The sequence below is a fragment of the Triticum urartu genome, chromosome 7 (assembly GCF_003073215.2).
Source record: "Triticum urartu cultivar G1812 chromosome 7, Tu2.1, whole genome shotgun sequence".
Classification (NCBI taxonomy): Eukaryota; Viridiplantae; Streptophyta; class Magnoliopsida; order Poales; family Poaceae; genus Triticum; species Triticum urartu.
Window position 1 is genome coordinate 503,466,625 of NC_053028.1, and position 27,926 is coordinate 503,494,550.

The 27,926-nt window shown below is 49.1% G+C and overlaps 1 protein-coding gene across 1 annotated transcript; it reads right to left on the reverse strand.

Moving 5' to 3' along the window:
- Positions 1-11,250: 11,250 nt before the first annotated feature.
- LOC125524468 (probable protein phosphatase 2C 56) lies at positions 11,251-16,401 on the reverse strand. The gene is made up of 8 exons (XM_048689520.1): positions 16,066-16,401; positions 15,440-15,567; positions 15,260-15,358; positions 14,999-15,157; positions 14,437-14,523; positions 14,039-14,133; positions 12,010-12,084; positions 11,251-11,751 (listed from the first exon to the last, which is right to left on the reverse strand). The coding sequence occupies exons 1-8, from the start codon at positions 16,326-16,328 to the stop codon at positions 11,626-11,628; spliced, it is 1,032 nt and encodes a 343-aa protein (XP_048545477.1). The 5' UTR covers positions 16,329-16,401; the 3' UTR covers positions 11,251-11,625.
- Positions 16,402-27,926: the final 11,525 nt, after the last annotated feature.

Consider the following 27,926-nt stretch of genomic DNA (forward strand, 5'->3'; position numbering starts at 1 on the left):
GAGCGATGCCATCCAGAACTGCACCAAGGCGCACCTAGCGTCGCGGGCAGCCATCCGGGTATGCTTTCTCCTTTGTCCCTGTTTTCTTGTTTCTCTCTGTGGGGGCGCGCCAGCGCACCCACTGGGTGTAGTCCCCGAGTTTTGGGCCGGCTGCTGAGCAGGCGGCCCGAAACTCCAATTGGTAAGTTCCGGGTACTAACCTTTGTTCTGAAATACTTGTTGCAGGACTATCACAACCTCCGTGTCACCGCCTTCAACCACAATGTTGAAGAGTTGGGCAAGCGGACTGCCGACTTGTCGGAGAGCCTGAGTGAGTCCTTTTTCTTCTTTGCGGGGGCGCGCTGGCGCACCCGCGGGCTGTAGTCCCCGAGATTCGGGCCGACTGCTGAGCAGTCGGGCCGGATCTCCCCGTCGACCTTCTTCGTTGATGACTTAACGCCTTCTTTCTTCTTTCTCTTCAGGGGCCAACACCGCTCTTCAACAGCAGCTGAGCGAAGCCAACTCCGCGTTGCGCGCCAAGGGGGAGGGGTGCAGCAAGCTCGCCGCAGAGCGCGATCTGCTGGCCGCACAATTGGCAGAGCAGAAGGAGCTGCTTACGAAGATGCGGAAGGAGGTGGAAGCCGCCCTTCTGGCCGAGTTCGCGAGCGAGCGCTCCTCCTGGACCGACAAGGAGGCAATGCTAGTCTCCGGCTTCCACGAGATCGAGGACCTCGTCGACGGTGAGCTTCTTTGCTTTCCTTCTTCGAGCCGCCGACTATATGTCGAGCCGACTCCTGGTTTTTTTTGACTTGTTCTTCATTTTTTCCGTCTTGGCAGACTTCTTCCCCGGCCACTCGCAGGCCGCCATTCAAGCTATCGAGGCCGACCGCGAGGAACGGAGGGCGGGTGGCGCAGAGATTGCCGCTGATGCCCCTTGGACTCTTGATGAGCACATTCTGAGCATTGGGGCTCGCCTGCGGCCGGCCCACCAGATGTTGCGCCGGCTTCAACGTGTCGGCGCCCAAGCGATCGCCGCCCTGTGGCCAGACATGCAGGCTCCGCGCACCCCCAGTCGGACTGCCGACTGGCTGGAGGTCGCGGCTGGCCGTCTTGAGGCCTGGAAGGGTTCCTCGGCCCGGGCCGGAGCGCGCCGAGCCTTGGAATTCGTCAAGGCGTGGTATCCGGGGCTGGACCTGGACCGGCTGGCCACACTCCGGTCAGAGGCCCAGCCGGAGCTGGCAGCCGCGGAAGATGCCCTTGTCAAGCGTGTGGCGGCGATCGCCGAGTACACCGACACCAGCATATTTGTCCCCGAGCGGGCTGAAGACGGCGAGGAGGTGCCGCCGGAGTGGTTTGGGCTGAACCCCGACTACGGCGAGGACTCAGCAGAGGTGATTGGCTCCAGCGCCGAGGAGGAAGACGAGGCGGAGGACGGAAGCGAGACGGAGGCACCGGAAGACAGAGCGGACGGCCAGCCTCAGCTCGACCGTGCCTCCAGCAACGAGCCGTGCCCGCCCGAGCCGACTGCTGCCGGAGGTGATCAAGCCGAGACCGCCCAGCCGGCCGCCCCAACATCCGACACCGCCGTCTCCTCCGATCCTCCAAACCCGTCTGCCGCCCCTTAGGCTGCCACCTCGTCTTTGTTTTATTTGTTCTAATAGTTTTTGAAGAACTCGTTAATCCGCACAATTCCACCCGCGGGGTGTATTTTGAAATTCTGCTCGAAGATTCGGCCAAGGGCCTTTGTTATGTAAATATTCATCCGACTTCTATCTTTCTTGCTCGTTGTTCTTTTGGCTTTTTCCTTTGCTGTATTCCCTCAGTTGCCGTCTTTGTCAGTCAGACAGCCGCTCCGCGGACTGCTGCTGGATCAAATTCTTGGTCACTTTGGGAAGGCAAGTACTTAGCCGTTTTTAGGGTTGTTTAACAAGTCGGATAGAAGGCGCCAAGCCGACTATTCAAGAGTCGATTTGCGAAAAAAGGCTGGAAGCCAGCCTTAAGCTATGTTTGTGCTTTGAGTCCTTAGCCATTTTTCATGTGGACGCCAATTCGTCCTTACTCCTGCCCACCAGACAGTCGCTCTGCGAGCTGCGGCTTCTGGCAGGAGACAGTTTAGATGCCACACACTACTTGTCCAGCTGCAGGAAGCATTTCATAGCACAAGTCGGCAAGTCCCCGGGCCGACTAGTCGAACCCGGTGCCAAACGGCATAACAAAGAGTAATATACTCGACGGCATATTTCTTATCATATAGATAAAAGAGGGCAGTCCCCGAGCTCTTCTCGGGGGGGCCGAAGTCTTGGTACTTTTAATACAAAAGGTAGCGTGATACATACTGTGTTTAACTGTAAAATTTTCGGAGGAGATTTGCATTCCATGGCCGCTCTGTCTCTTTGCCGGAGTCGCCCCTCTTGCGTGCTCGGGGCTTCTGAGCGTCGATCAGGTAGTAGGAGTCGTTGCCCAGCACTTTGCTGATGATGAAGGGGCCTTCCCAAGGTGCCGACAGCCTGTGCTGGCTGGCTGTTCGCTGGATTAATCGGAGCACGAGGTCGCCCTCCTGGAAAGATCTCGGCCTGACCTTCCTATTGTAGTATCTGCGCAGGCTCTGCTGGTAGATGCTGGACCAGCTGAGTGCCAACAGCCGGCCCTCTTCCAGCAGGTCGACGCCGTCTTGTCGTGCTTCTTCTGCTTCTTCCTCGGTGTACATGGTGACTCGTGGGGAATCGAACTCTATGTCCGTTGGGATGACGGCTTCAGCACCGTAGACAAGGAAGAAAGGCGTGAAGTCGGTTGACTTGTTTGGAGTCGTGCGCAGACTCCAGAGGACGGCTGGCAACTCGTCGAGCCAGCAGCCAGCCGAGCGCTCCAGAGGCTCGATCAGTCGGGGCTTGATGCCGGACAGGATGAGGCCGTTTGCTTGCTCCACCTGGCCGTTTGACTGTGGATGGGAGACGGATGCTAGGTCCAGTCGGATGCCCTGTGTCGCACAGAAACGGGCCAAGGCACCTTTGGCAAAATTCATGTCGTTGTCGGTGATGATGTTGTGTGGTATGCCGTACCGAATTGTGATGTCGGAGATGAAAGTCACGGCAGTCGGACCGTTCAGTTTCTTGATTGGCTTCGCTTCTATCCACTTGGTGAACTTGTCCACCGCGACAAGTAAGTGAGTTAAGCCACCTCGTGCCGTCTTGAATGGTCCCACCATGTCTAGACCCCAAACCGCGAAAGGCCAGGCAATGGGGATGGTCTTGAGTGCAGAAGCCGGCTGATGCGGCTTGGAGCGGAACTTCTGGCACCCTTTGCATTTTTGGACCAATTCCTTGGCCTCTTCTAAGGTCGTTGGCCAAAATAAACCGTGTCGGAAAGCTTTGGCGACGAGTGCTCTTGAAGCCGCATGGTGGCCGCACTCACCTTGATGGATGTCTTTGAGAATTGCTTGGCCTTGCTCTGGCTCTACGCAGCGCTGGTAGACACCAGTGACGCTGCGCCTGACCAGCTCTCTATTGACTATGGTGTAGGATGCCGCTCGGCATTGTACTTGCCAAGCTAAGGTCTCATCAGTCGGCAGCTCTTTGCTCACCAGAAATTTGAGGATGGGCTGGGCCCATGAGGGTGCTGCTATTTCTTCGACTGCCAAAACTGCGACTTGGACGAGGGCAGCTGGGCTGGAGTCAACAACCGCTTGCTGGATTAATGAAGTCCCCAGGCCGACTGGCGCAGCTCTTGGGCCGAGTTCTGGAGTCTTCGGGTCGGCCGCCGCAGTCCCCGGGCCGGGTTCTGCAGTCCCTGGGCCGGCCTCGACTGTGGCGGTTTTGGAGCCATCTGCCAAAATCCCCGTACCGTCCGTCGGGGCTCTGGAGTCGGATCCGACTTCTTCGGGAGGAGCCAGCATGAAGATGGAGTCTGATTCTGGTGAAGGCTTGACAGACGGCTTGAGGAGGCGTTGAAGGGCGACGTTGGATGGTATTGCTTGGCAGGTAGAGCCGATTCGTGCCAAGGCGTCTACTTGGTCGTTGTCGTTTCTTGGCACATGGAGGAACTCGCACCCCTCAAAATACCCACTGAATTGCTGCACGAGGAAATGGTAACTCGCCATGTTTGCATCTTTGGCGTCCCAGTCGCCAGACGACTGCTGGACCACTAAGTCCGAGTCGCCATAACACAGGATCCGGCGAATGCCAAGTTCTTTGGCAAGCCGGAGCCCGTGAATGAGCGCCTCGTACTCGGCGACGTTGTTGGAGGCGGCAAAATGGATTTGCAGTGCGTATTTGAGCTTGTCGACTTTAGGAGAAGTGAGGACAACGCCGGCTCCCAAGCCGGTGCGTATCTTGGAGCCGTCGAAATGCATCCGCCAATGGGTGGAGTCGGGCGCTGGAGGTAGGTACTGGGTCTCGGCCCAGTCGACGAGAAAGTCGGCCAGTGCTTGTGACTTGATGGCGGTGCGGGGCTGGTAGTGGATGGTGTAGGGAGCCAGTTCTATGGCCCATTTGGCCACTCGGCCAGAAGCATCTCGGCTTCCGATGATCTCGGCAAGTGGGTCCATGCAGACCACAGTGATTGGATGCTCTTGAAAGTAAGGCTTCAATTTCTTGGCGGCAAAGTGCACGCCGTAGCACATCTTCTGGTAGTGGGGGTAGTTCTGCTTGGAGGCCGACAGTACTTCGCTCAGGTAATATACCGGTCTCTGGACAGGTAGTGCCTTGCCTTCCTCCTTGCGTTCCACTACAATGACTGTGCTGACTACCCGGCTGGTGGCGGCGATGTACAGGAGCATAGGTTCCTTAGGAGTCGAAGCCGCCAGAACGGGTGGAGTAGTCAGCATCTTCTTCAACTGGAGAAAAGCTTCGTTCGCCTTGTGGTTCCACTCGAAAAAAGTGGTCTTCTTCATGAGCTGGTATAAGGGGAGAGCTTTCTCGCCGAGCCGACTGATGAATCGGCTGATGGACGCCAAGCAGCCGGTGAACTTTTGCACGTCCAGCAGTCGGCTGGGTACCTCCATCCTCTCAATGGCCTTGATCTTTACAGGGTTGCACTCTATGTCGCGTTCAGAGACCAGGAAGCTAAGGAGTTGGCCGGCTGGTACTCCGAAGACGCACTTCTCAGGGTTGAGCTTGATCTGGAATCGGCGCAGGTTCTCAAAGGTCTCCTTGAGGTCTTCCAGCAGCGTTCCACGCTTTTCCGTCTTCACCACCACATCGTCCACGTAGACGTGGGCGTTTCTGCCGAGTTGCTTGAGGAGGCACTTCTGCATGCAACGCTGAAAGGTGGCGCCGGCATTCCTCAAGCCAAACGTCATGGTGAGGTAGCAGAAGGCTCCAAACGGCGTGATGAAGGCGGTCTTCAGTCTGTCAGCCGGGTTCAGCTTAATCTGGTGATATCCTGAATATGCATCCAAAAAGCTCAACAGCTCGCATCCGGCTGTGGAGTCTATCACCTGATCAATTCTTGGTAAAGCAAACGGGTCCTTGGGACAGGCCTTGTTGAGGCTTGTGTAGTCAATACACATTCGCCACTGCTTGTTCTTCTTCAGTACCAGGACCGGGTTGGCTAGCCACTCTGGAAAGAATACTTCCATAATGAAGCCGGCTGCTAGGAGTCGGGCTATCTCTTCTCCGACAACTCTTCTCTTTTCTTCTGATAGGCGGCGCAAGGGCTGCCTGACCGGCTTTGCATCAGATCGAACATATAACTTGTGCTCGGCGAATTTCGTCGGTACACCTGGCATGTCTTTGGGGGACCATGCGAAGATGTCCCAATTCTCATGGAGGAAATCAACGAGCTCGCCTTCCTATTTGCTGTCGAGGTTTGCGCCTACGACAGCGTACCTCTCTGGGTGCTCTGGATCCAAGGGTATCTTCTTTGTCTCTTTGGTCGGCTTGAACGAACCCTCAGCCTCCGACTCCTTTGGGTTAGGCGACACCTCTAGCTGCTTGCCGGCCATCGCCACAACCCGGTCAAGGAGCCGCTTCTCAGTCGCGATCACTAGGGACTCGGCCAGCCGACTACTCTCAGCCGCGCAGGTAGACGACTTCTGGTAGTCGCCGGCTACGGTCAGAATCCCCCTGGAACTGGGCATCTTCATTTTGAGGTAGGCGTAGTGGGGGACCGCCATGAACTTAGCCAGGGCGGGTCGGCCAAGTAATGCATGGTATGGGCTCTCGAGGTCCACCACCTCAAACCAAACTGACTCTCGACGGAAGTGATCTTTGTCTCCAAAGAGGACGTCCCTCAGGATCTTGCCGATTGGTGAGCAGGAAAGCCCAGGAACAATGCCGTGGAACACAGTCCGACTGTTCTGAAGCTGTCTTTGCTTGATTCCTAATTTCTCCATGGTGTCCTTGTACAGGATGTTGATGATGTTGCCTCCATCTATTAGAACTCGCGAGAAACGAGCAGCTCGTCTATCCGTGGCAAAGGTGGCATCCAAGACCAAGGCATAAGAGCCCGGACTCGGCATCACCTCTGGGTGATCAGCCCTGCTCCAGATGATAGGCTTCTCGGACCAGTGCATGAACTCTGGCGTCTCTGATGCTACTGCATTCACCTCTTGTCGCTGCAGTCGCCTGCTGCGTCGATCATCAGCCACGCTGGTAAATATCACGTAGGCTCCGTGCTCTTCGGGGTACTCATCTTGTATTGCGCCGACTGGCCTGACAGCCGGCTGCTGGGGCGGAGGAAGAGGTTGCTGCCCAGCAGGAGGGGGAGGTAGGAGGCTGTCTCCTTTGGCGATCCTGGTGAGCCAGTGGCACTTCCGGGTGGTGTGATTCGACGGCTTCACGTCGCTATAAAACTTGCAAGGACCATCCAGAGTCTGCTCGTATGAGAAAGCCGGCAACCAGCTGGGCTTGCCACCTTTCTGTCGCTTGGGTGGAGGCTGCCCATCCGGCTGCTGGTCTTCAACTATCGCGACCTGCCGACTGCTGGAAGCCGGCTGCGGGGCCTTGCGCTTGTGGTCGTTCTACTGTTGCCGCCGACTGGCGTCTCCTGCCAGAGTTCTTCGAGCCTGAGGGGCCACTTTGCCAGTTGCGCTAACTTGAATATCCGCCTTCATGGAGGAGTCGGCCGTGGCATACTTGTCTGCTATGATCAGCAGCTCGTCGAGGGTTTTTGGCTCGTCGCAGAGGAGCTTGTGCTTGAGGAGGGTGCCTTCTCTGCACCCGGCGGTGAAGTACTCGATAGCCTGCACCTCGTGCACGCCCTCGCAGGAGTTCCAAAGCTCGGCCCAACGCGTGAGGTAGTCGCGAGTCGACTCGTTGGGGCCTTGCATGCACAAGGAAAGCTGACGAGGCTTGGGAGGACGCTTGTACGTGCTTGTGAAGTTGCGAACGAATGCTTCGGTGAAGTCGACCCAGCTATTGATGCTGCGGGGCTTCAGGCTGTTCAGCCATGTCTGGGCCGTGCCCTGGAGCATGAGCGGAACGTATTTTACGGCGACACGCTTGTTGCCGTTCGCTATGTTGACAGCCATGGAGTAGTCAACCAGCCAGTCCTCCGGCTTCACGGAGCCGGTGTACTTGGGCGTGTCTCTTGGGAGCGTGAACCCTTTGGGAAAGGGCTCGTCTCAAATGCGGGGCCCGAAACAAGGCGGACCCAACTCGTCTTCTTCTTCCAGCGCCAGGGATCGGTGAAGTCGGTCGATCCGGTGGCGGGCGTCGTTTTCTCCGACTCCCTCTCGGCGGCCAAGGCGGTCGCCGAGAGTCGGATGGTCAGCAGGCGGCGGGGAGACTCACCTTTCCTTGCGAGGAGGAGGAGGCGGACAGTCGTCCCGTCGTTCCACTGCTCTCGGGCGGCCGTCTTGGTCGCGCTCTATGATAATGTGAGTCCGACTGTGGCTGACAGCCGGATCCTTGTCTTTCCTTCCTCAGGCGCCGCCAGTCGGCGTCCGAGACATCGCGCCTTGATCTCGGTGAAGGTCGTCGTTTTGCCGTTGCGGCGCCTCCGTGCGGCAGCCGGCCTCGTTCTGCGTGGCAGCTGCGTCGAGGAGCCGCTGGACTCGCTCCATCATCAGGCAGCGCTCTTCGCCCTCAAAGTTGTCCAGCTCGTCCGCCGCCGCCTAGGCGGCTCGAATGTTCTCCGCAGACGTGGCGTACATAGGGCGACTTGCCCCGAACAGGTTGGTGATGGCCACGCCGCGCTGCTGGACCGCGCCAAGGCGGCTGGGCCCAGCTGGGGCTGGCGAGCCACCCACAGCGCGATCCATCTCACGCTGGTAGGCTTCTGACAAGCGTCTCATGCTAGCCAGCTTCTTCACGCCTTCGACGAGCTGAAGGCGGCGCGCCTCCAACGTCTCCGCGTCAGCGTCTTCCGGAATATGCGCAGTCAGGTCTTGTAGTGCCGCGCCAAGTGGGTCATGCGCTCCTCCGCCGGGAGGCTCGTCATGACCGATGACGAGCACCTCGGTGACGGTGCTTCCGTCGCTCTCCGTGCGAGGGAGAGGCTCGTCGTAGACCACCACATTGGTGGGGAACGCGTCGAGCGACGCGGTGTCGGAGTCGACCAGCATCGGGTCGGTGGAGCCTACAGACTCCAAGTCCACGGCAGGCTCGCCGGCGACGTGGAGTTGGTCGAGGAGGCCCGCGAGGAGGCTCTCGGGGCCGCCCGTGCCTGCGTTGGATGCAGGTTCGTCAGAGAGGCAAACCTCGCCGACAAGATCGGCGAGGCAGCTGGCCGCACAGGCGATCTCAACACCGTGCAGCGCGTCAGCGCAAACTCCGTCTGGCGTGTCGGGCTGGCTGCGCTCGCCAGGGAAAAAAGGGTTCCCGTCCAAAGTAGGTCTCCGGACGACGGTGCACCAGGCCCCACGGTGGGCGCCAAATGTCGGGGGTTGGGTGCGACATATGCCAAAGGATGGCTTATCATGGTGGGGGCGAGTAGAACGTCACCGGTGCCTGGAAACGGGATAAGGCGAAGACATGCACACCGGCGAATCTAACCCAGCTTCAGGGCTCTCCGGGGAGATAATACCCCTACTGCTGCTCTACGGGGTCTCCGCATGATCACTATGGCAAAGTGTTTACACGGTTGCTCCTTGAGCTGTTTCCTGGAGGTAGGAGAAGGCAAGGCTAGCTCTCTCCTTCCTATATGATCTGGTCTAGTGCTAATGGATTCCAACCCTTTGCATGGATGCCCTGGGGGGTTTATATAGGCCTACCCCCCAGGGGTACAATGGTAATCTGGCTGGGCGCGGGCCCAGCCGTCAGTCTCTCTGGCCGCCGTCTTATCCGCCAACTGGTGGGCCCCGCCGACTGGCTTGGTGTCGAGCCGACAGGCCGCGTCTGCCGCGGGCGGGTCTTGCCGGCTGCAGATTACTGTAGCCGTGCCTCTAATGACGCGGGCTCGGTCATGAGGTCGTGATGACAGCCCCGCCGTCTGGCGGGCGATCACTGTGGCCACTACTTGTCATGTCTGATTAATGGCGTGTGGGGCCCGTGGGAGGGGCCGGCCGATTTCTGGTGGCCGACTCCCATCCGGGCCGACTGGTGGTGCTTTCGCCGTCTTTCGTACGCCCGCGGACTGGTGGGACCCATCATCCCTGGGTCGTACCAGCAGGCCGTCGTGGGCACAGGGCTCCGCCCCCTGGGGCTGATGTCAGGGCCGGCATGGCAACAGTGTCGCGCCGCGCGGAGATCTCCGCGGGTACGGCGTACTGTAGCCACGCCTGCCCTTGGAAAAGGGGTGGGAGTGGACCTTACTGTGGCCACTCCCCGTCCCGTCCCTCTTTATGAGGGCATGGGGGTTGTTGGCGTCGCGGGCCGACTCCCTAAGGCTGGCTTCTCTGGAAGTCGCCAGTCAGGAGTCGGCTCATCCTGAAGTCGTTCCTAGGACTCGGCCGCGAGTGGGCAGCCGGCCGCCTCGCCGCCGACTCTCAGAAGGCGGCACTTCGTCCTGGGGTCTCGAGGGGCGTAGTCTGCCCCAATGTCTTAAAAGGTTCTGGGACTGGGTTAGCCTACCCGTGGCCCATTACTCCGACAACCACATTCAAACATAGCATGACGGATATCTTCAGCACGTTCCTGACACACAGGGCATACAGTATTACTCCCTCCGTTCCTAAATATAAGTCTTTTTAGAAATTCCACTACGGACTATATACGGATGTATATAGACATGTTTTAGAGTGTAGATTCACTCATTTTATTTTGTATGTAGTTCGTAATAAATTTTTTAAAAAGACTTATATTTAGGAACGGAGGGAGTAGTTTTTCTATGCCGGTTAGCAAGAATAGATTTACACGGAATAACTCCCATGTAACATCCGCCACACATGAACCTTAATTTTGCCTGGGACTTTCAATTTCCATAGTAGCTTCCAGATTGGGTTGACAGCCGAGCCACCCTGGATGTTGCTTCCTTCAAACTTGCTTCCATACCGACCATTCCACTCTAGTTATAGATGCTCTTACGCTCATCTATGCCACAACCGAGGTTTGGCGCAAAAGATTGCAGTGGCAAAAAGATTTATTTCTTTTGTGTTTATGTTTCCTACCCGCAAAAAAAAATGTTTTTTTTACAGGGAAAGAAAAAGGAAAATATTGTTGGCTCGAAAATTCTTTGATTTCAGTGCTTCGGCTTTATTCTGCTCACCTTCTATAAACTTCTTTTCGCTCCTTCAAATCCAGGCAAAGAATACAGCATATTCTATTGCAAGGCATGTGCAGTGGTACTGTAATGTAGTAAGTTACTACAGGAAAGAAAAGGCTAGTGGCCACATCTTTTCCTAATTTAATTTTGATAATCAACATTTTTAGATGCATTAATCAATACTCCCTCTGTAAAGAAATATAAGAGCGTTTAGACTGTGTTCGGGACAAAGGAATTTTACAGGATTCGTCTAGGTTTCCTTTCCAATGGATATCTTTCCTTCAGAGGTGTTCGGTACACAGGAATAGCCACACTGATTCCTCAGGAAATGTTTCCCATCCTCCATTTTTCACGGGAACTAGAACATGCGCTCGAAGCTCATTTTTCGCGTAGGCCCGAGGCAAACAGGTGCAGCTCTGTGACTGCAGGATTTGATGTGCTTGACTGTAAAAGCGGGGTGCACCTGGTTTAGGAGAACAACGCAAGGAGACAAAGCAAAAAGGTAGTGGTGCATGTGGTCTGTGTTCATGTGTGACAATGATTCATCAAGAGACATGCACGGCCGGTCCTCCATTTTTCAGCATGGTGCATAAAAGCATTTTTAGATCCAATTTAGGATCTCTTGACATTGACATGAGTATGACATGTAGACCTCGGTTTTGTGAACAAACTAAACTGAACAAAAAACACTACGAAGAAAACACTCCACACTCCTTCAATTATTATTATAAGATAATGAAGCAGTGGTGTAATAGTAGCATGCCCTAGGCCTTCTCCATTTGTTGCACCAGAATGCAAAATGACGATGGAACGGACGTAACATCATGTTCCACGTTTGAGGTTTTCTCCAGATTTTGTGGACCCAACTACTAACAGATCTGATGCAATTCCACTAATGATAATAGATGCAAAAAATTCCCTACAAAAAGAACCAACCAATCGGCCAGTCTCTTTCACAGCTGTTGAAGTCTTGTTGGTGCCATAGATCAGAGGAAGATATTCTTTCGGATATTTCAAGTGACAAAACTTCACTGCCATCAATCTCCGTCACGTATCCTACATTGTTCAGTGGTGAAATCGCACCACAATGCATGTGATGTTGTCTGAGCTGTGCCGGGAGTGGGCCATTTCCGTCAGCTTCACCGCCGCTGCCTCAGGCCCGTCAGTTGCTCTCATAAGTGAAATAACATCCTTGTTTGTAAAAAGACACGAGATACTGATTAGCAGTGGACCAAATGAGATGCACAAATGATATGAAAGACCATGTTCACCACATTGAATGTGCCAACATGCAGCTACATCACTAAACCCATTATGGGCCGACCATGTGTTTGGGTTTATGCATCGGTAAAAAAAACTAACAAGGTTCTACTAAACCTTTCCAGATGCAAAGTTTAGTATTATTAGCGAACACAAGTCATGCCGCCATATGCCGTGCTAAATAGGTACCTCATTTTGCACAACATCCCAAAGACCATCTGTAGCGAGAACCAGGTATTCCAGGTCACTGTTGACCTGCGTTTCCTGCATTTTACAGTAGAACAGTACAAAAGATTCAGCAAGTAACACTTAAAATACTTTTCCAACAGCAAGACCTTCAGTGAAGTTGCGTTAACACTAGAATACTAAAAAAATCCTGCATTCAGAAGTTCCAGAATCTAAATAAACTTCAGAACACACCATTTCCATTTTCCAGTGAAGTTGTGTTAACTGCTTGAGGTCCTTTGTCCCTTTTCATAAATTAACCTTCTGAAATGAGCTGTATAATATGACAAACATTGTTGTGACTTTACTGTTACCAGATATACACATAATATTCTGACAATGTTGGTTATCGTTATTCAATCTGCCTATCTACATGTTGACATTCCTCTCCAGAGTCCAGGCAAACAACTACTCCCTCCGTTCCTAAATACTACCTCCGTAAACTAATATAAAAGCGTTTAGAATACTAAAGTAGTAATCTAAACACTCTTATATTAGTTTACAGAGGGAGTATTTGTCTTTTTAGAGATTTTAAATGGACTACCACATACGGATGTATATAGACATATTTTAGAGTGTAGATTCACTCATTTCGCTCCGTATGTAGTTACTTGGTTGAAATATCTAGAAAGACAAATATTTAGGAACGGAGGGAGTACATCAATAGCAAAATCCTGAAGGCTTGCCAAGGAGCCGCATATGATAGTTACACCCAAAAAAGGATTTTAAACATGCCCTGTTATGTAATCGTAGCAATATTATCTATTACTATTAGAACAGGGCTTAACCTCCCATCTTCGTTTCCCTGAAAAAAAATCACATCTCCATTTCATACAACACCTCTTTCACTTCCCACTCAAAATACCAGGAAAAGAATCCTCTCTCAGAGACAAATTAATGTAGTCTTCCTCCCGCCTCACAAACTCCTAAAATTAAGGAGGAAATGTGAAAAATTCTACAAAAGAATGCTGCCTATAAGATAAAACCACAACATCATATCTTGCATCACTGAAATGAGTTCTTGCTGCAGACAGCAATAGACGTGAACGTGAGTGTCTCTCACTAGGACGTGAAAATATCCATCCATAAGAATATCAGATAAACATGTGAAGGATGATAAAAATATTGGCATACATGATTTCTTTTGGTTTCGCAAGTAGCCTAGATTATTCTACTTCCAGTTGGAAGACCCATATAGATACCCAAGTTAAAGTTACAGCTTTCAGGACTGGAGTCAAGGTTGCAACAAGAATCTACTACCATCATCCAATAAATCTCTCCTACTTAAAAAAACGTAACATTCTGTCGTCCACCTCATCTTTGGTCCAACCTTACTTACGTCCTCCCCTCCCCCTTTCCGTTTTGATTTTCCCCCTCCTATCTCTGTTTCTTTCAATCGGTTTTCCCTAAAAACCACCTTAACTGCCCCACCTTTTATTAACTTCCCAAATAAAATTCGGATTTCTTAGGTAAGCCAATAAGTGCTACCAATACGTATTTACCAAATAAAATCATATTTCCTTACACAATCACATTAATACGGGCAGGTGAATTGCAGGCTAACATACTATAATATTTATACCTGTTGTGACGCACGGGCAATTATCTATCTACAGGACAATTATAAAATTCCAACTGTTTGATCCAGCAAGCAATGGTCCAGATCACAGGTGATTAAAGGTGCCACCATCCCCATATTTTCTAACATGATCAATCAGTAAACGACATAATTTTATTAGACAGACTGAAATTGCAGTTTATGAAGGACTGCGGAAAATCCATTTGAATTCAGGTCAATGGTCTGTGAAGTGGGCATTCGTCCTTTCTTCTCAGGTTGATGGTCCATAAAGTGGGAATTCATTATTCCTCAATTGCATGGAAATGGATATTTGAGTCTACAAAAACAAAAACAGCACGAGGAAACCCCCGGTTCCTTCCTCAATAATACTGAAGTCCCAGGGACTGGGAATTAACACAGAACTAAATTAGATACCTGAATGTCAGGCTCTGCTATCACATAATTCTTCAATCCACGGTTGCCAAATGCACGGGACATTGCCAGAATTCCATCAACCCTCCAAGTAAAACCTGCAGAAGAGCTCGTACGAAAACAGAAAAACAAACCAAAATGATAACAGTATTTCTAAAGAACCTTCAACTAATAGAAAAATAGGAGACATGTGGTGTTAGACATGTACACAATTACTCGTGTAATTTCCCCATTTTAAAAACTTTGGATTTGAATAAGGAAAAAATGTAGGTTGACTTATAGTTCCCCATTGATGCCTCAAGAAAATAATTAAGGTAATACCTCGATTCTGGCTAGCTTCTACATCCAATTAAGTTGAAGCTAGCTAATACCAGAAGAGTACTGTAAGAACGAAGTCTTACCATCATAACTAACGCCACCTCCAGCATTCTCAATTCTCGTTCGCTCATCCTTTAAGTTAGGTTTATGGTCATCTGAGAGTGGGATAGCTACAAAACAGTGACAACCATGTCTTTTTATATTATTCACGGGTAAGACGGAACCAGAGAACAATTAGTGCTCAAAATTTGTAGAGCAATATAGCAACATAACAATGTATGCATGTATGGAAGAATTAAAAAAAGCTGAGGTGAACAGTCAATAACTGAATTTAGTATTTAGTGGGCCAGAGTATTCATTCCTTAACACACTAAAATAAATAACTGAAAAGCACTCATTTCATAACTGGGACTCAGAAGACACATGTCAAATCCCTAGCAAATACTCCCTCCACGAAAAGAATTATGGATCGGAGGGAGTATCATTTAAGCAAGTTTAATTGTACTATTAACTACATTACAAGGATATGCTAGCCACTGGATGGCAGAGAGTTTCAGTGTAGAGTAAGCATTGGCAGTTGTTGGTTGTATTGGATATCAGAAAGAAGGATCTTCACTAACAAAAATACGATAAGAAAAATATTACCTTTGCCACCTTTTAAAGCGATAGCACGTGAATCGCCAACATTTGCTACATAAAGTTGTTCACCAACCAAAACAGCAGCCAAAGCTGTCGAACCATCCTCCCTATAAGGAGTGGTTACCGATTCTAAGAAATCAGCATCACTTTTCAGGAAGGTCGTCTCTGTTTTAAAGTAGTCAACAGTGATAAGATAAGTATGATGTGGCACTGGTAAGGGCCTTACTATGCAAGAAGGTATAGTAAACAGAAGGAAAAACACATTACTTAGAGCAAGCTTTGGGTTTCTCAGGAACTGAGGATGCTCGATAAGGTTGTCAAGCAGATGTTCCTTTAGATATTCAGCAGCAAGTGCTCCTGCATGACCTAGTGTACCAAATATTTTAAAAGCATAAACATGGTAGCCAATGAATCACAGACTAATGAAGGCAAGTTTTAAGATAATACCATCAAATACACCAAACAGGCTAACTGTCTGTCCCTTAATTTTAGCGAACTTTACGTCGTAGCGATCCTCCATAGTAGGTCTCCTCCCCTTAAAACTTGAATATCCACAGCTCAGATTACCATCCTCACTGGCAACAAATTGTTTATATTACATCAATCCAAATAGTATGTCAACCTCTTAATACAACGAAGAATCATGAGCACATGAAGTGAAAGGAATTGCACGTACAAGCTACCTGGAGGTCAATGGCTAGAAGATAAATTTAATCGTAGTGTAATTATTTTTTAGAAGTATTCAAAATGAAATACAGTAGCTCATATTGCTAGGATTGTAGTACAAAAGTAACTCTCTGAGATGTTTCAGAAGCTAATGAAGCACAACTGAATCGCCTCTTCTTTTCAGTCAGCGCTTCAGAATAGATGGTATGGCGACATTCCCTAGCATTTTATCCAATTGGTATCTGTCAATGGCGCTCTCGGCGCGGCGGTGGCACAAACCCAGATTGAACGCCCGCCGGTAAGCATCTAGATATGGCCAGCATCCATGGGTTTCCACGAACACGCCAGTGGCGCACACGGGCATTAAGGCATCACCAGGCGGGGTGTTCATTGGACCTTTAAATTACCTCTCGAAGCCGCCGCTAAGCAAGTCACGCAGCACCGCTCGTCTCGTCGCCAAGCCGCGCCGCGGCTGCAACTGTGGTAGAGCCGACGAGGACGAAGAGGAGGATTCAGGCGTCGTCCTGCCCACAGAGCCTGAGGCCGCGGCCCGGAACCCGCGCCCGCCGGGTGTCGCGCGGTGCGTCACGACGGAGGCGGTCACCCGGCGCCGACCCGCCGCTCCAATGCCGACCAGACCACGCAGGTTAGCGGCAGCGACGCGTGCCATCACTAGCAGGTTTCTAGACCTTCCGGAGGGGGCTAGTGAGCTGGGTCTTTGGTTCTGGATGGGAGAAAAGGGAGAGAAAAAAGGGGCGGTTATTCAAGGGCAAACCTAGACATATGTGCCGTGCTTATAGGGCCGGCCCATGGGCATGGGGGCATGGGTTTTTGGCACAACACGGCACGCGAATATATATGGGCCAGGCTGGCTTTCGGCCTGCCACAGATCACAGGCTTAAGCCGGCACGCCACGACCCTTTTAGCACAGCATGGCCCGGCAAGTGGCTCAAGTCGGCCCTTTTAGCAGTTTTGACTTGTTTCAGGCTTTTTTTGGGGTTGTTTTAGCCTCTCTTTTTTTACGAAATTTTACCTTTTAACTTAAAATTAGGATGCCCTCAAAAAAAACTTAAAATTAGGAAATATGCACGTGCTTTACAACAGGAGAAACAAATTGTCGCATGTCCCTAGTGATTTTATCTATGCTGCCACTTCTCTTCGCATTTGTAATTCAGTAAACTTGTAATGATGGTTGGCATCACCCTGTCTCGTATACACTTGGTGCATGGACCGTCCCCAACATTCATGCTTTACTACAGTGCAACCGCCTGCGCTCAAACATCCCTTGCCCATCATCAACACCATCAGCTTTTTATTATGCAAAGGATTTGTGAAAGGTGAAAGATACATCATGATGCAAGAATTGTATTAGAAAAATATCAATATTTTTAAGTTCTAACTAACTTCACATAGGTTTGTGTGAATCCACCATCTTCATGAATATGAAATGTGATTTTATTCTTCCAAGTATTTGTGTGTGTGTGTGTGTGCAGGTATGGTCGACAGTTGTTTGCGTGAATCTTCTATTGGTTCGATTAACCTTGGTTCTCTAGTGAGGGAAGTACTATCTGCTACTATACTACATCACCCTTCCTCTTCGGGAAAATCCCAACGCCCATCACAAGGAGGAATGATGACTGCAACAAGCAAATAATTAACGTGGTTCTAACAAAATATAACGGAAGGCATCTAGAGCATCGGTCTCGGGCTGTTACAACTCTCCCCCACTTATAAGAGATCTCGCCCCGAGATCTTAGGAATGAGAAGAGGAAGTAGTAAAACTAAGTTGCTTCTTTCACAAACGAGTGAAATCAACGACCGTTGAATGGTTGAGAAGCTAAGAAGGTACACAAAGGAGATTAATGAAGTTCAAATCACTCAGTAGAAAAGAGAAAGGATGAATACCATGAGAACCTTGGAGATTGCAAAGACATATAGGATGCATAAAGTGTTGGAAATATGTCCTAGAGGCAATAATAAAATGGTTATTATTCTATTTCCTTGTTCATGATAATTGTCTATTGTTCATGCTATAACTGTGTTATCTAGAAATCGTAATACATGTGTGAATACATAGACCACAACATGTCCCTAGTGAGCCTCTAGTTGACTAGCTCGTTGATCAATAGATGGTTACGGTTTCCTAACCATGGACATAGGATGTCATTGATAACGGGATCACATCATTAGGATAATGATGTGATGGACAAGACCCAATCCTAAGCATAGCACAAGATCGTGTAGTTCGTCTGCTAAAGCTTTTCTAATGTCAAGTATCCTTTCCTTAGACCATGAGATTGTGCAACTCCCGGATACCGTAAGGGTACTTTGGGTGTGCCAAACGTCACAACGTAACTGGTTGGCTATAAAGGTACACTACGGGTATCTCCGAAAGTATCTGTTGGGTTGGCACGAATCGAAACTGGGATTTGTCACTCCGTATGACGGAGAGGTATCTCTGGGCCCACTCGGTAGGACATCATCATAATGAGCTCAATGTGATCGAGGAGTTGTTCACGGGATGATGTGTTATGGGAACGAGTAAAGAGACTTGTCGTAACGAGATTGAACAAGGTATCGGTATACCGACGATCGAATCTCGGGCAAGTATCGTACCGATAGAAAAAGGGAATGTTATACGGGATTGATTGAATCCTCGACATCGTGGTTCATCCGATGAGATTATCGTGGAGCATGTGGGAGCCAACATGGGTATCCAGATCCCGCTGTTGGTTATTGACCGGAGAGTTGTCTCGGTCATGTCTACGTGTCTCCCGAACCCATAGGGTCTACACACTTAAGATTCGGTGACACTAGAGTTGTAGAGATATTAGTATGCGGTTAACCGAAAGTTGTTCGGAGTCCCGGATGAGATCCCGGACGTCGCGAGGAGTTCCTAAATGGTCCGGAGGTAAAGAATTATATATAGGAAGTCCAATTTCGGCCACCGGGAGAGTTTCGGGGGTCACCGGTATTGTACCAGGACCACCGGAAGGGTCCCGGGGGTCCACCGGGTGGGGCCACCTATCCCGAAGGGCCCCATGGGCTGAAGTGGCGTGGGAACCAGCCCCTGGTGGGCTGGTGCGCCCCACCCAAGGATCCAAGGCGCCTAGGGTTGGAAACCCTAGGGGGGGCGTTGCCCCCCGAGGGGGCATGTGCCCCCTGGTTGGAAACCCTAAGGGGGCCGTTGCCCCCCGAGGGGCCGCCGCCCCCCCTTTAGATGAGATCTCCAAGGGGGCATGCGCCACCCTAACCCCTATATATAGTGGTGGGGAGAGAGGGCAGCCGCACCCTAAGCGCTGGCGCCTCCCTCTCCCTCCCGTGACACCTCTTCCTCCTCCAGTAGCGCTTGGCGAAGCCCTGCTGGAATCCCGCTACTTCCACCACCACGCTGTCGTGCTGCTGGATCTCCATCAACTTCTCCTCCCCCCTTGCTGAATCAAGAAGGAGGAGACGTCTCCGCTCCGTACGTGTGTTGAACGCAGAGGTGTCGTCCGTTCGGCGCTAGGATCATCGGTGATTTGGATCACGACGAGTACGACTCCATCAACCCCGTTCTCTTGAACGCTTCCGCTCGCGATCTACAAGGGTATGTAGATGCACTCCTCTCTCCCTCATTGCTAGATGACTCCATAGATTGATCTTGGTGATGCATAGAAAATTTTAAATATCTGCTACGATCCCCAATAGTGGTATTGGAGCTAGGTCTATGCGTAGTTTCTATGCACGAGTAAAAAACAAGTTGTTGTGGGCATCGATTTTGTCAATTTACTTGCCGTTACTAGTCTTATCTTGATTCGGCGGCATCGTGGTGTTGGGTTTCGTAGTAATTTCAAAAAAAATCCTACGCACACGCAAGATCATGGTGATGCATAGCAACGAGAGGGGGAGAGTGTGATCTACGTACCCTTGTAGATCAACAACGGAAGCGTTAACTTGGTTGATGTAGTCATACGTCTTCACGGCCCGACCGATCAAGCACCGAAACTACGACACCTCCGAGTTCTAGCACACGTTCAGCTCGATGACGATCCCTGGACTCCGATCCAGCAAAGTGTCGGGGAAGAGTTCCGTTAGCACGACGGCGTGGTGATGATCTTGATGTACTACTGTCGCAGGGCTTCGCCTAAGCACCGCTACAATATTATCGAGGACTATGGTGGAAGGGGGCACCGCACACGGCTAAGAATATGATCACGTGGATCAACTTGTGTGTCTAGGGGTGCCCCCTGCCCCCGTATATAAAGGAGCAAGGGGGAGGAGGCCGGCTGGCCCCTATGGCGCGCCAAGGAGGAGTCCTCCTCCTAGTAGGAGTAGGACTCCTACTAGGAGGGGGAAAGAAGTGGGGAGGGAGAAGGAAAGGGGGGCGCCGCCCCCCTCTCCTAGTCCAATTCGGACCAGGGGGGAGGAGGCGCGCGGCCCACCTTTGGCTGCCCCTCTCTCTCTCCACTAAGGCCCATATGGCCCATTACCTCTCCCGGGGGGGTTCCGGTAACCCTCCGGCTCTCCGGTTTTCTCCGAAATCACCCGGAACACTTCCGGTGTCCGAATATAGCCGTCCAATATATCAATCTTTATGTCTCGACCATTTTGAGACTCCTCGTCATGTCCGTGATCACATCCGGGACTCCGAACAACCTTCGGTACATCAAAATGCATAAACTCATAATATAACTGTCATCGTAACCTTAAGCGTGCGGACCCTACGGGTTCGAGAACAATGTAGACATGACCGAGACACGTCTCCGGTCAATAACCAATAGCGGAACCTGGATGCTCATATTGGATCCTACATATTCTACGAAGATCTTTTATCGGTCAGACCGCATAACAACATACGTTGTTCCCTTTGTCATCGGTATGTTACTTGCCCGAGATTCGATCGTCGGTATCCTATACCTAGTTCAATCTCGTTACCGGCAAGTCTCTTTACTCGTTCTGTAATACATCATCCCGCAACTAACTCATTAGTTGCAATGCTTGCAAGGCTTAAGTGATGTGCATTACTGAGAGGGCCCAGAGATACCTCTCCGACAATCGGAGTGACAAATCCTAATCTCGAAATACGCCAACTCAACATGTACCTTTGGAGACACCTGTAGAGCTCCTTTCTAATCACCCATTTACGTTGTGACGTTTGGTATCACACAAAGTGTTCCTCTGGCAAACGGGAGTTGCATAATCTCATAGTCATAGGAACATGTATAAGTCATGAAGAAAGCAATAGCAACATACTAAACGATCGGGTGCTAAGCTAATGGAATGGGTCATGTCAATCAGATCATTCAACTAATGATGTGATCCCGTTAATCGAATAACAACTCTTTGTCCATGGTTAGGAAACATAAGCATCTTTGATTAACGAGCTAGTCAAGTAGAGGCATACTAGTGACACTCTGTTTGTCTATGTATTCATACATGTATTATGTTTCCGGTTAATACAATTCTAGCATGAATAATAAACTTTTATCATGATATAAGGAAATAAATAATAACTTTATTATTGCCTCTAGGGCATATTTCCTTCAGTCTCCCACTTGCACTAGAGTCAATAATCTAGATTACACAGTAATGATTCTAACACCCATGGAGCCTTGGTGCTGATCATGTTTTGCTCGTGGAAGAAGCTTAGTCAACGGGTCTGCAACATTCAGATCCGTATATATCTTGCAAATCTCTATGTCTCCCACCTGGACTAGATCCCGGATGGAATTGAAGCGTCTCTTGATGTGCTTGGTTCTCTTGTGAAATCTGGATTCCTTCGCCAAGGCAATTGCACCAGTATTGTCACAAAAGATTTTCATTGGACCCGATGCACTAGGTATGACACCTAGATCGGATATGAACTCCTTCATCCAGACTCCTTCATTCGCTGCTTCCGAAGCAGCTATGTATTCCGCTTCACACGTAGATCCCGTCACGACGCTCTGTTTAGAACTGCACCAACTGACAGCTTCACCGTTTAATGTAAACACGTATCCGGTTTGCGATTTAGAATCGTCCAGATCAGTGTCAAAGCTTGCATCAACGTAACCGTTTACGATGAGCTCTTTGTCACCTCCATATACGAGAAACATATCCTTAGTCCTTTTCAGGTACTTCAGGATGTTCTTGACCGCTGTCCAGTGATCCACTCCTGGATTACTTTGGTACCTCCCTGCTAGACTTATAGCAAGGCACACATCAGGTCTGGTACACAGCATTGCATACATGATAGAGCCTATGGCTGAAGCATAGGGAACATCTTTCATTTTCTCTCTATCTTCTGTAGTGGTCGGGCATTGAGTCTGACTCAACTTCACACCTTGTAATACAGGCAAGAACCCTTTCTTTGCTTGATCCATTTTGAACTTCTTCAAAATCTTGTCAAGGTATGTGCTTTGTGAAAGTCCAATTAAACGTCTTGATCTATCTCTATAGATCTTTATGCCTAATATGTAAGCAGTTTCACCGAGGTCTTTCATTGAAAAACGCTTATTCAAGTATCCCTTTATGCTAAATTCTATATCATTTCCAATCAGTAATATGTCATCCACATATAATATCAGAAATGCTACAGAGCTCCCACTCACTTTCTTGTAAATACAGGCTTCTCCAAAAGTCCGTATAAAACCAAATGCTTTGATCACACTATCAAAGCGTTTATTCCAACTCCGATAGGCTTGCACCAGTCCATAAATGGATCGCTGGAGCTTGCACACTTTGTTAGCTCCCTTTGGATCGACAAAACCTTCCGGTTGCATCATATACAACTCTTCTTCCAGAAATCCATTCAGGAATGCAGTTTGACATCCATCTGCCAAATTTCATAATCATAAAATGCGGCAATTGCTAACATGATTCGGACAGACTTAAGCATCGCTACGGGTGAGAAGGTCTCATCGTAGTCAACCCCTTGAACTTGCCGAAACCCTTTTGCGACAAGTCGAGCTTTGTAGACAGTAATATTACCGTCGGCGTCAGTATTCTTCTTGAAGATCCATTTATTCTCAATTGCTTGCCGATCATTGGGCAAGTCAACCAAAGTCCATACTTTGTTCTCATACATGGATCCCATCTCAGATTTCATGGCTTCAAGCCATTTTGCGGAATCTGGGCTCACCATCGCTTCTTCATAGTTCATAGGTTCATCATGATCTAGTAGCATGACTTCCAGAATTGGATTACCGTACCACTCTGGCGCGGATCTCACTCTGGTTGATCTACGAGGTTCAGTAGTATCTTGTTCTGAAGTTTCATGATCATTATCATCAGCTTCCTCACTAATTGGTGTAGGTGTCACAGAAACAGTCTTCTGTGATGCACTACTTTCCAATAAGGGAGCAGGTACAGTTACCTCATCAAGTTCTACTTTCCTCCCACTCACTTCTTTCGAGAGAAACTCCTTCTCCAGAAAGTTTCCGAACTTAGCAACAAAAGTCTTGCCTTCGGATCTGTGATAGAAGGTGTATCCAATAGTCTCCTTTGGATATCCTATGAAGACACATTTCTCCGATTTGGGTTCGAGCTTATCAGGCTGAAGCTTTTTCGCATAAGCATCGCAACCCCAAACTTTCAGAAATGACAACTTTGGTTTCTTGCCAAACCATAGTTCATAAGGCATCGTCTCAACGGATTTTGATGGTGCCCTATTAACGTGAATGCGGCCGTCTCCAAAGCATAACCCCAAAACGATAGCGGTAAATCAGTAAGAGACATCATAGATCGCACCATATCTAGTAAAGTACGATTATGACGTTCGGACACACCATTATGCTGTGGTGTTCCGGGTGGCATGAGTTGCGAAACTATTCCGCATTGTTTCAAATGTACACCAAACTCGTAACTCAAATATTCTCCTCCACGATCAGATCGTAGAAACTTTATTTTCTTGTTACGATGATTTTCAACTTCACTCTGAAATTCTTTGAACTTTTCAAACGTTTCAGACTTATGTTTCATTAAGTAGATATACCCATATCTGCTTAAGTCATCTGTGAAGGTGAGAAAATAACGATATCCGCCACGAGCCTCAATATTCATCGGACCACATACATCTGTATGTATGATTTCCAACAAATCTGTTGCTCTCTCCATAGTACCGGAGAACGGCGTTTTAGTCATCTTGCCCATGAGGCACGGTTCGCAAGTACCAAGTGATTCATAATCAAGTGGTTCCAAAAGTCCATCAGTATGGAGTTTCTTCATGCGCTTTACACCGATATGACCTAAACGGCAGTGCCACAAATAAGTTGCACTATCATTATCAACTATGCATCTTTTGGCTTCAACATTATGAATATGTGTGTTACTACTATCGAGATTCAATAAGAATAGACCACTCTTCAAGGGTGCATGACCATAAAAGATATTACTCATATAAATAGAACAACCATTATTCTTTGATTTAAATGAATAACCGTCTCGGATCAAACAAGATCCAGATATAATGTTCATGCTTAACGCTGGCACCAAATAACAATTATTTAGGTCTAATATTAATCCCGAAGGTAGATGTAGAGGTAGCGTGCCGACCGCGATCACATCGATTTTAGAACCGTTTCCCACGCGCATCGTCACCTCGTCCTTAGCCAATCTTCGCTTAATCCGTAGTCCCTGTTTCGAGTTGCAAATATTTGCAACAGAACCAGTATCAAATACCCAGGTGCTACTGCGAGCATTAGTAAGGTACACATCAATAACATGTATATCACATATACCTTTGTTCACCTTGCCATCCTTCTTATCCGCCAAATACTTGGGGCAGTTCCGCTTCCAGTGACCAGTCTGCTTGCAGTAGAAGCACTCAGTTTCAGGCTTAGGTCCAGACTTGGGTTTCTTCTCTTGAGCAGCAACTTGCTTGCTGTTCTTCTTGAAGTTCCCCTTCTTCTTCCCTTTGCCCTTTTTCTTGAAACTAGTGGTCTTGTTGACCATCAACACTTGATGCTCCTTTTTGATTTCTACCTCCGCAGCTTTCAGCATTGCGAAGAGCTCGGGAATAGTCTTATTCATCCCTTGCATATTATAGTTCATCACGAAGCTCTTGTAACTTGGTGGCAGTGATTGGAGAATTCTGTCAGTGACGCAATCATCTGGAAGATTAACTCCCATTTGAATCAAGTGATTATTATACCCAGACATTTTGAGTATATGCTCACTGACAGAACTGTTCTCCTCCATCTTGCAGCTATAGAACTTATTGGAGACTTCATATCTCTCAATCCGGGCATTTTCTTGAAATACTAACTTCAACTCCTGGAACATCTCATATGCTCCATGACGTTCAAAACGTCGTTGAAGTCCCGGTTCTAAGCCGTAAAGCATGGCACACTGAACTATCGAGTAGTCATCAGCTTTGCTCTGCCAGACGTTCACAACATCTGGTGTTGCTCCAGCAGCAGGCCTGGCACCCAGCGGTGCTTCCAGGACATAATTCTTATGTGCAGCAATGAGGATAATCCTCAAGTTACGGACCCAGTCCGTGTAATTGCTACCATCATCTTTCAACTTTGCTTTCTCAAGGAACGCATTAAAATTCAATGGAACAACAGCACGGGCCATTTATCTACAATCATGCATAAAACAAGCAAGATACTATCAGGTACTAAGTTCATGATAAATTTAGGTTCAATTAATCATATTACTTAAAGAACTCCCACTTAGATAGACATCCCTCTAATCCTCTAAGTGATTACGTGATCCAAATCAACTAAACCATGTCCGATCATCACGTGAGATGGAATAGTTTCATTGGTGAACATCACTATGTTGATCATATCTACTATATGATTCATGCTCGACCTTTCGGTCTCCGTGTTCCGAGGCCATATCTGTATATGCTTGGCTCGTCAAGTATAACCTGAGTATTCCGCGTGTGCAACTGTTTTGCACCCGTTGTATTTGAACGTAGAGCCTATCACACCCGATCATCACGTGGTGTCTCAGCACGAAGAACTTTCGCAACGGTGCATACTCAGGGAGAACACTTCTTGATAATTAGTGAGAGATCATCTTATAATGCTACCGTCAATCAAAGCAAGATAAGATGCATAAAAGATAAACATCACATGCAATCAATATAAGTGATATGATATGGCCATCATCATCTTGTGCTTGTGATCTCCATCTCCGAAGCACCGTCATGATCACCATCGTCACCGGCGCGACACCTTGATCTCCATCGTAGCATCGTTGTCGTATCGCCAATCTTATGCTTCCACGACTATCGCTACCGCTTAGTGATAAAGTAAAGCATTACAGCGCGATTGCATTGCATACAATAAAGCGACAACCATATGGCTCCTGCCAGTTGCCGATAACTCGGTTACAAAACATGATCATCTCATACAATAAAATTTAGCATCATGTCTTGACCATATCACATCACAACATGCCCTGCAAAAACAAGTTAGACGTCCTCTACTTTGTTGTTGCATGTTTTACGTGGCTGCTATGGGCTTAAGCAAGAACCAATCTTACCTACGCATCAAAATCACAACGATAGTTTGTCAAGTTGGTGCTGTTTTAACCTTCACAAGGACCGGGCGTAGCCACACTTGGTTCAACTAAAGTTGGAGAAACTGTCACCCGCAAGCCACCTATGTGCAAAGCACGTCGGGAGAACCGGTCTCGCGTAAGCGTACACGTAATGTCGGTCCGGGCCGCTTCGTCCAACAATACCGCCGAACCAAAGTATGACATGCTGGTAAGCAGTATGACTTATATCGCCCACAACTCACTTCTGTTCTACTCGTGCATATAACATCAACATATAAAACCTAGGCTCGGATGCCACTGTTGGGGAACGTAGTAATTTCAAAAAATTTCCTACGCACACGCAAGATCATGGTGATGCATAGCAATGAGAGGGGGAGAGTGTGATCTACGTACCCTTGTAGATCGACAACGGAAGTGTTAACTTGGTTGATGTAGTCGTACGTCTTCATGGCCCGACCGATCAAGCACCGAAACTACGGCACCTCCGAGTTCTAGCACACGTTCAGCTCGATGACGATCCCCGGACTCCGATCCAACAAAGTGTTGGGGAAGAGTTCCGTCAGCACGACGGCGTGGTGACGATCTTGATGTACTACTGTCGCAGGGCTTCGCCTAAGCACCGCTACAATATTATCGAGGACTATGGTGGAAGGGGGCACCGCACACGGCTAAGAATATGATCACGTGGATCAACTTGTGTGTCTAGGGGTGCCCCCTGCCCCCGTATATAAAGGAGCAAGGGGGAGGAGGCCGGCCGGCCCCTATGGCGCGCCAAGGAGGAGTCCTCCTCCTAGTAGGAGTAGGACTCCTACTAGGAGGGGGAAAGAAGTGTGGAGGGAGAAGGAAAGGGCGGCGCCTCCCCCCTCTCCTAGTCCAATTCGGATCAGGGGGGGAGGAGGCGCGCGTCCCACCTTTGGCTGCCCCTCTCTCTCTCCACTAAGGCCCATATGGCCCATTACCTCTCCCGGGGGGTTCCGATAACCCTCCGGCTCTCCGGTTTTCTCTGAAATCACCCGGAACACTTCTGGTGTCCGAATATAGCCGTCCAATATATCAATCTTTATGTCTCGACCATTTCGAGACTCCTCGTCATGTCCGTGATCACATCTGGGACTCTGAACAACCTTCGGTACATCAAAATGCATAAACTCATAATATAACTGTCATCGTAACCTTAAGCGTGCGGACCCTACGGGTTCGAGAACAATGTAGACATGACCGAGACACGTCTTCGGTCAATAACCAAGAGCAGAACCTGGATGCTCATATTGGCTCCTACATATTCTACGAAGATCTTTTATCGGTCAGACCGCATAACAACATACGTTGTTCCCTTTGTCATCGGTATGTTACTTGCCCGAGATTCGATCGTCGGTATCCTATACCTAGTTCAATCTCGTTACCGGCAAGTCTCTTTACTCGTTCTGTAATACATCATCCCGCAACTAACTCATTAGTTGCAATGCTTGCAAGGCTTAAGTGATGTGCATTACCGAGAGGGCCCAGAGATACCTCTCCGACAATCAGAGTGACAAATCCTAATCTCGAAATACGCCAACCCAACATGTACCTTTGGAGACACCTGTAGAGCTCCTTTATAATCACCCAGTTACGTTGTGACGTTTGGTAGCACACAAAGTGTTCCTCGGCAAACAGGAGTTGCATAATCTCATAGTCATAGGAACATGTATAAGTCATGAAGAAAGCAATAGCAACATACTAAACGATCGGGTGCTAAGCTACTGGAATGGGTCATGTCAATCAGATCATTCAACTAATGATGTGATCCCGT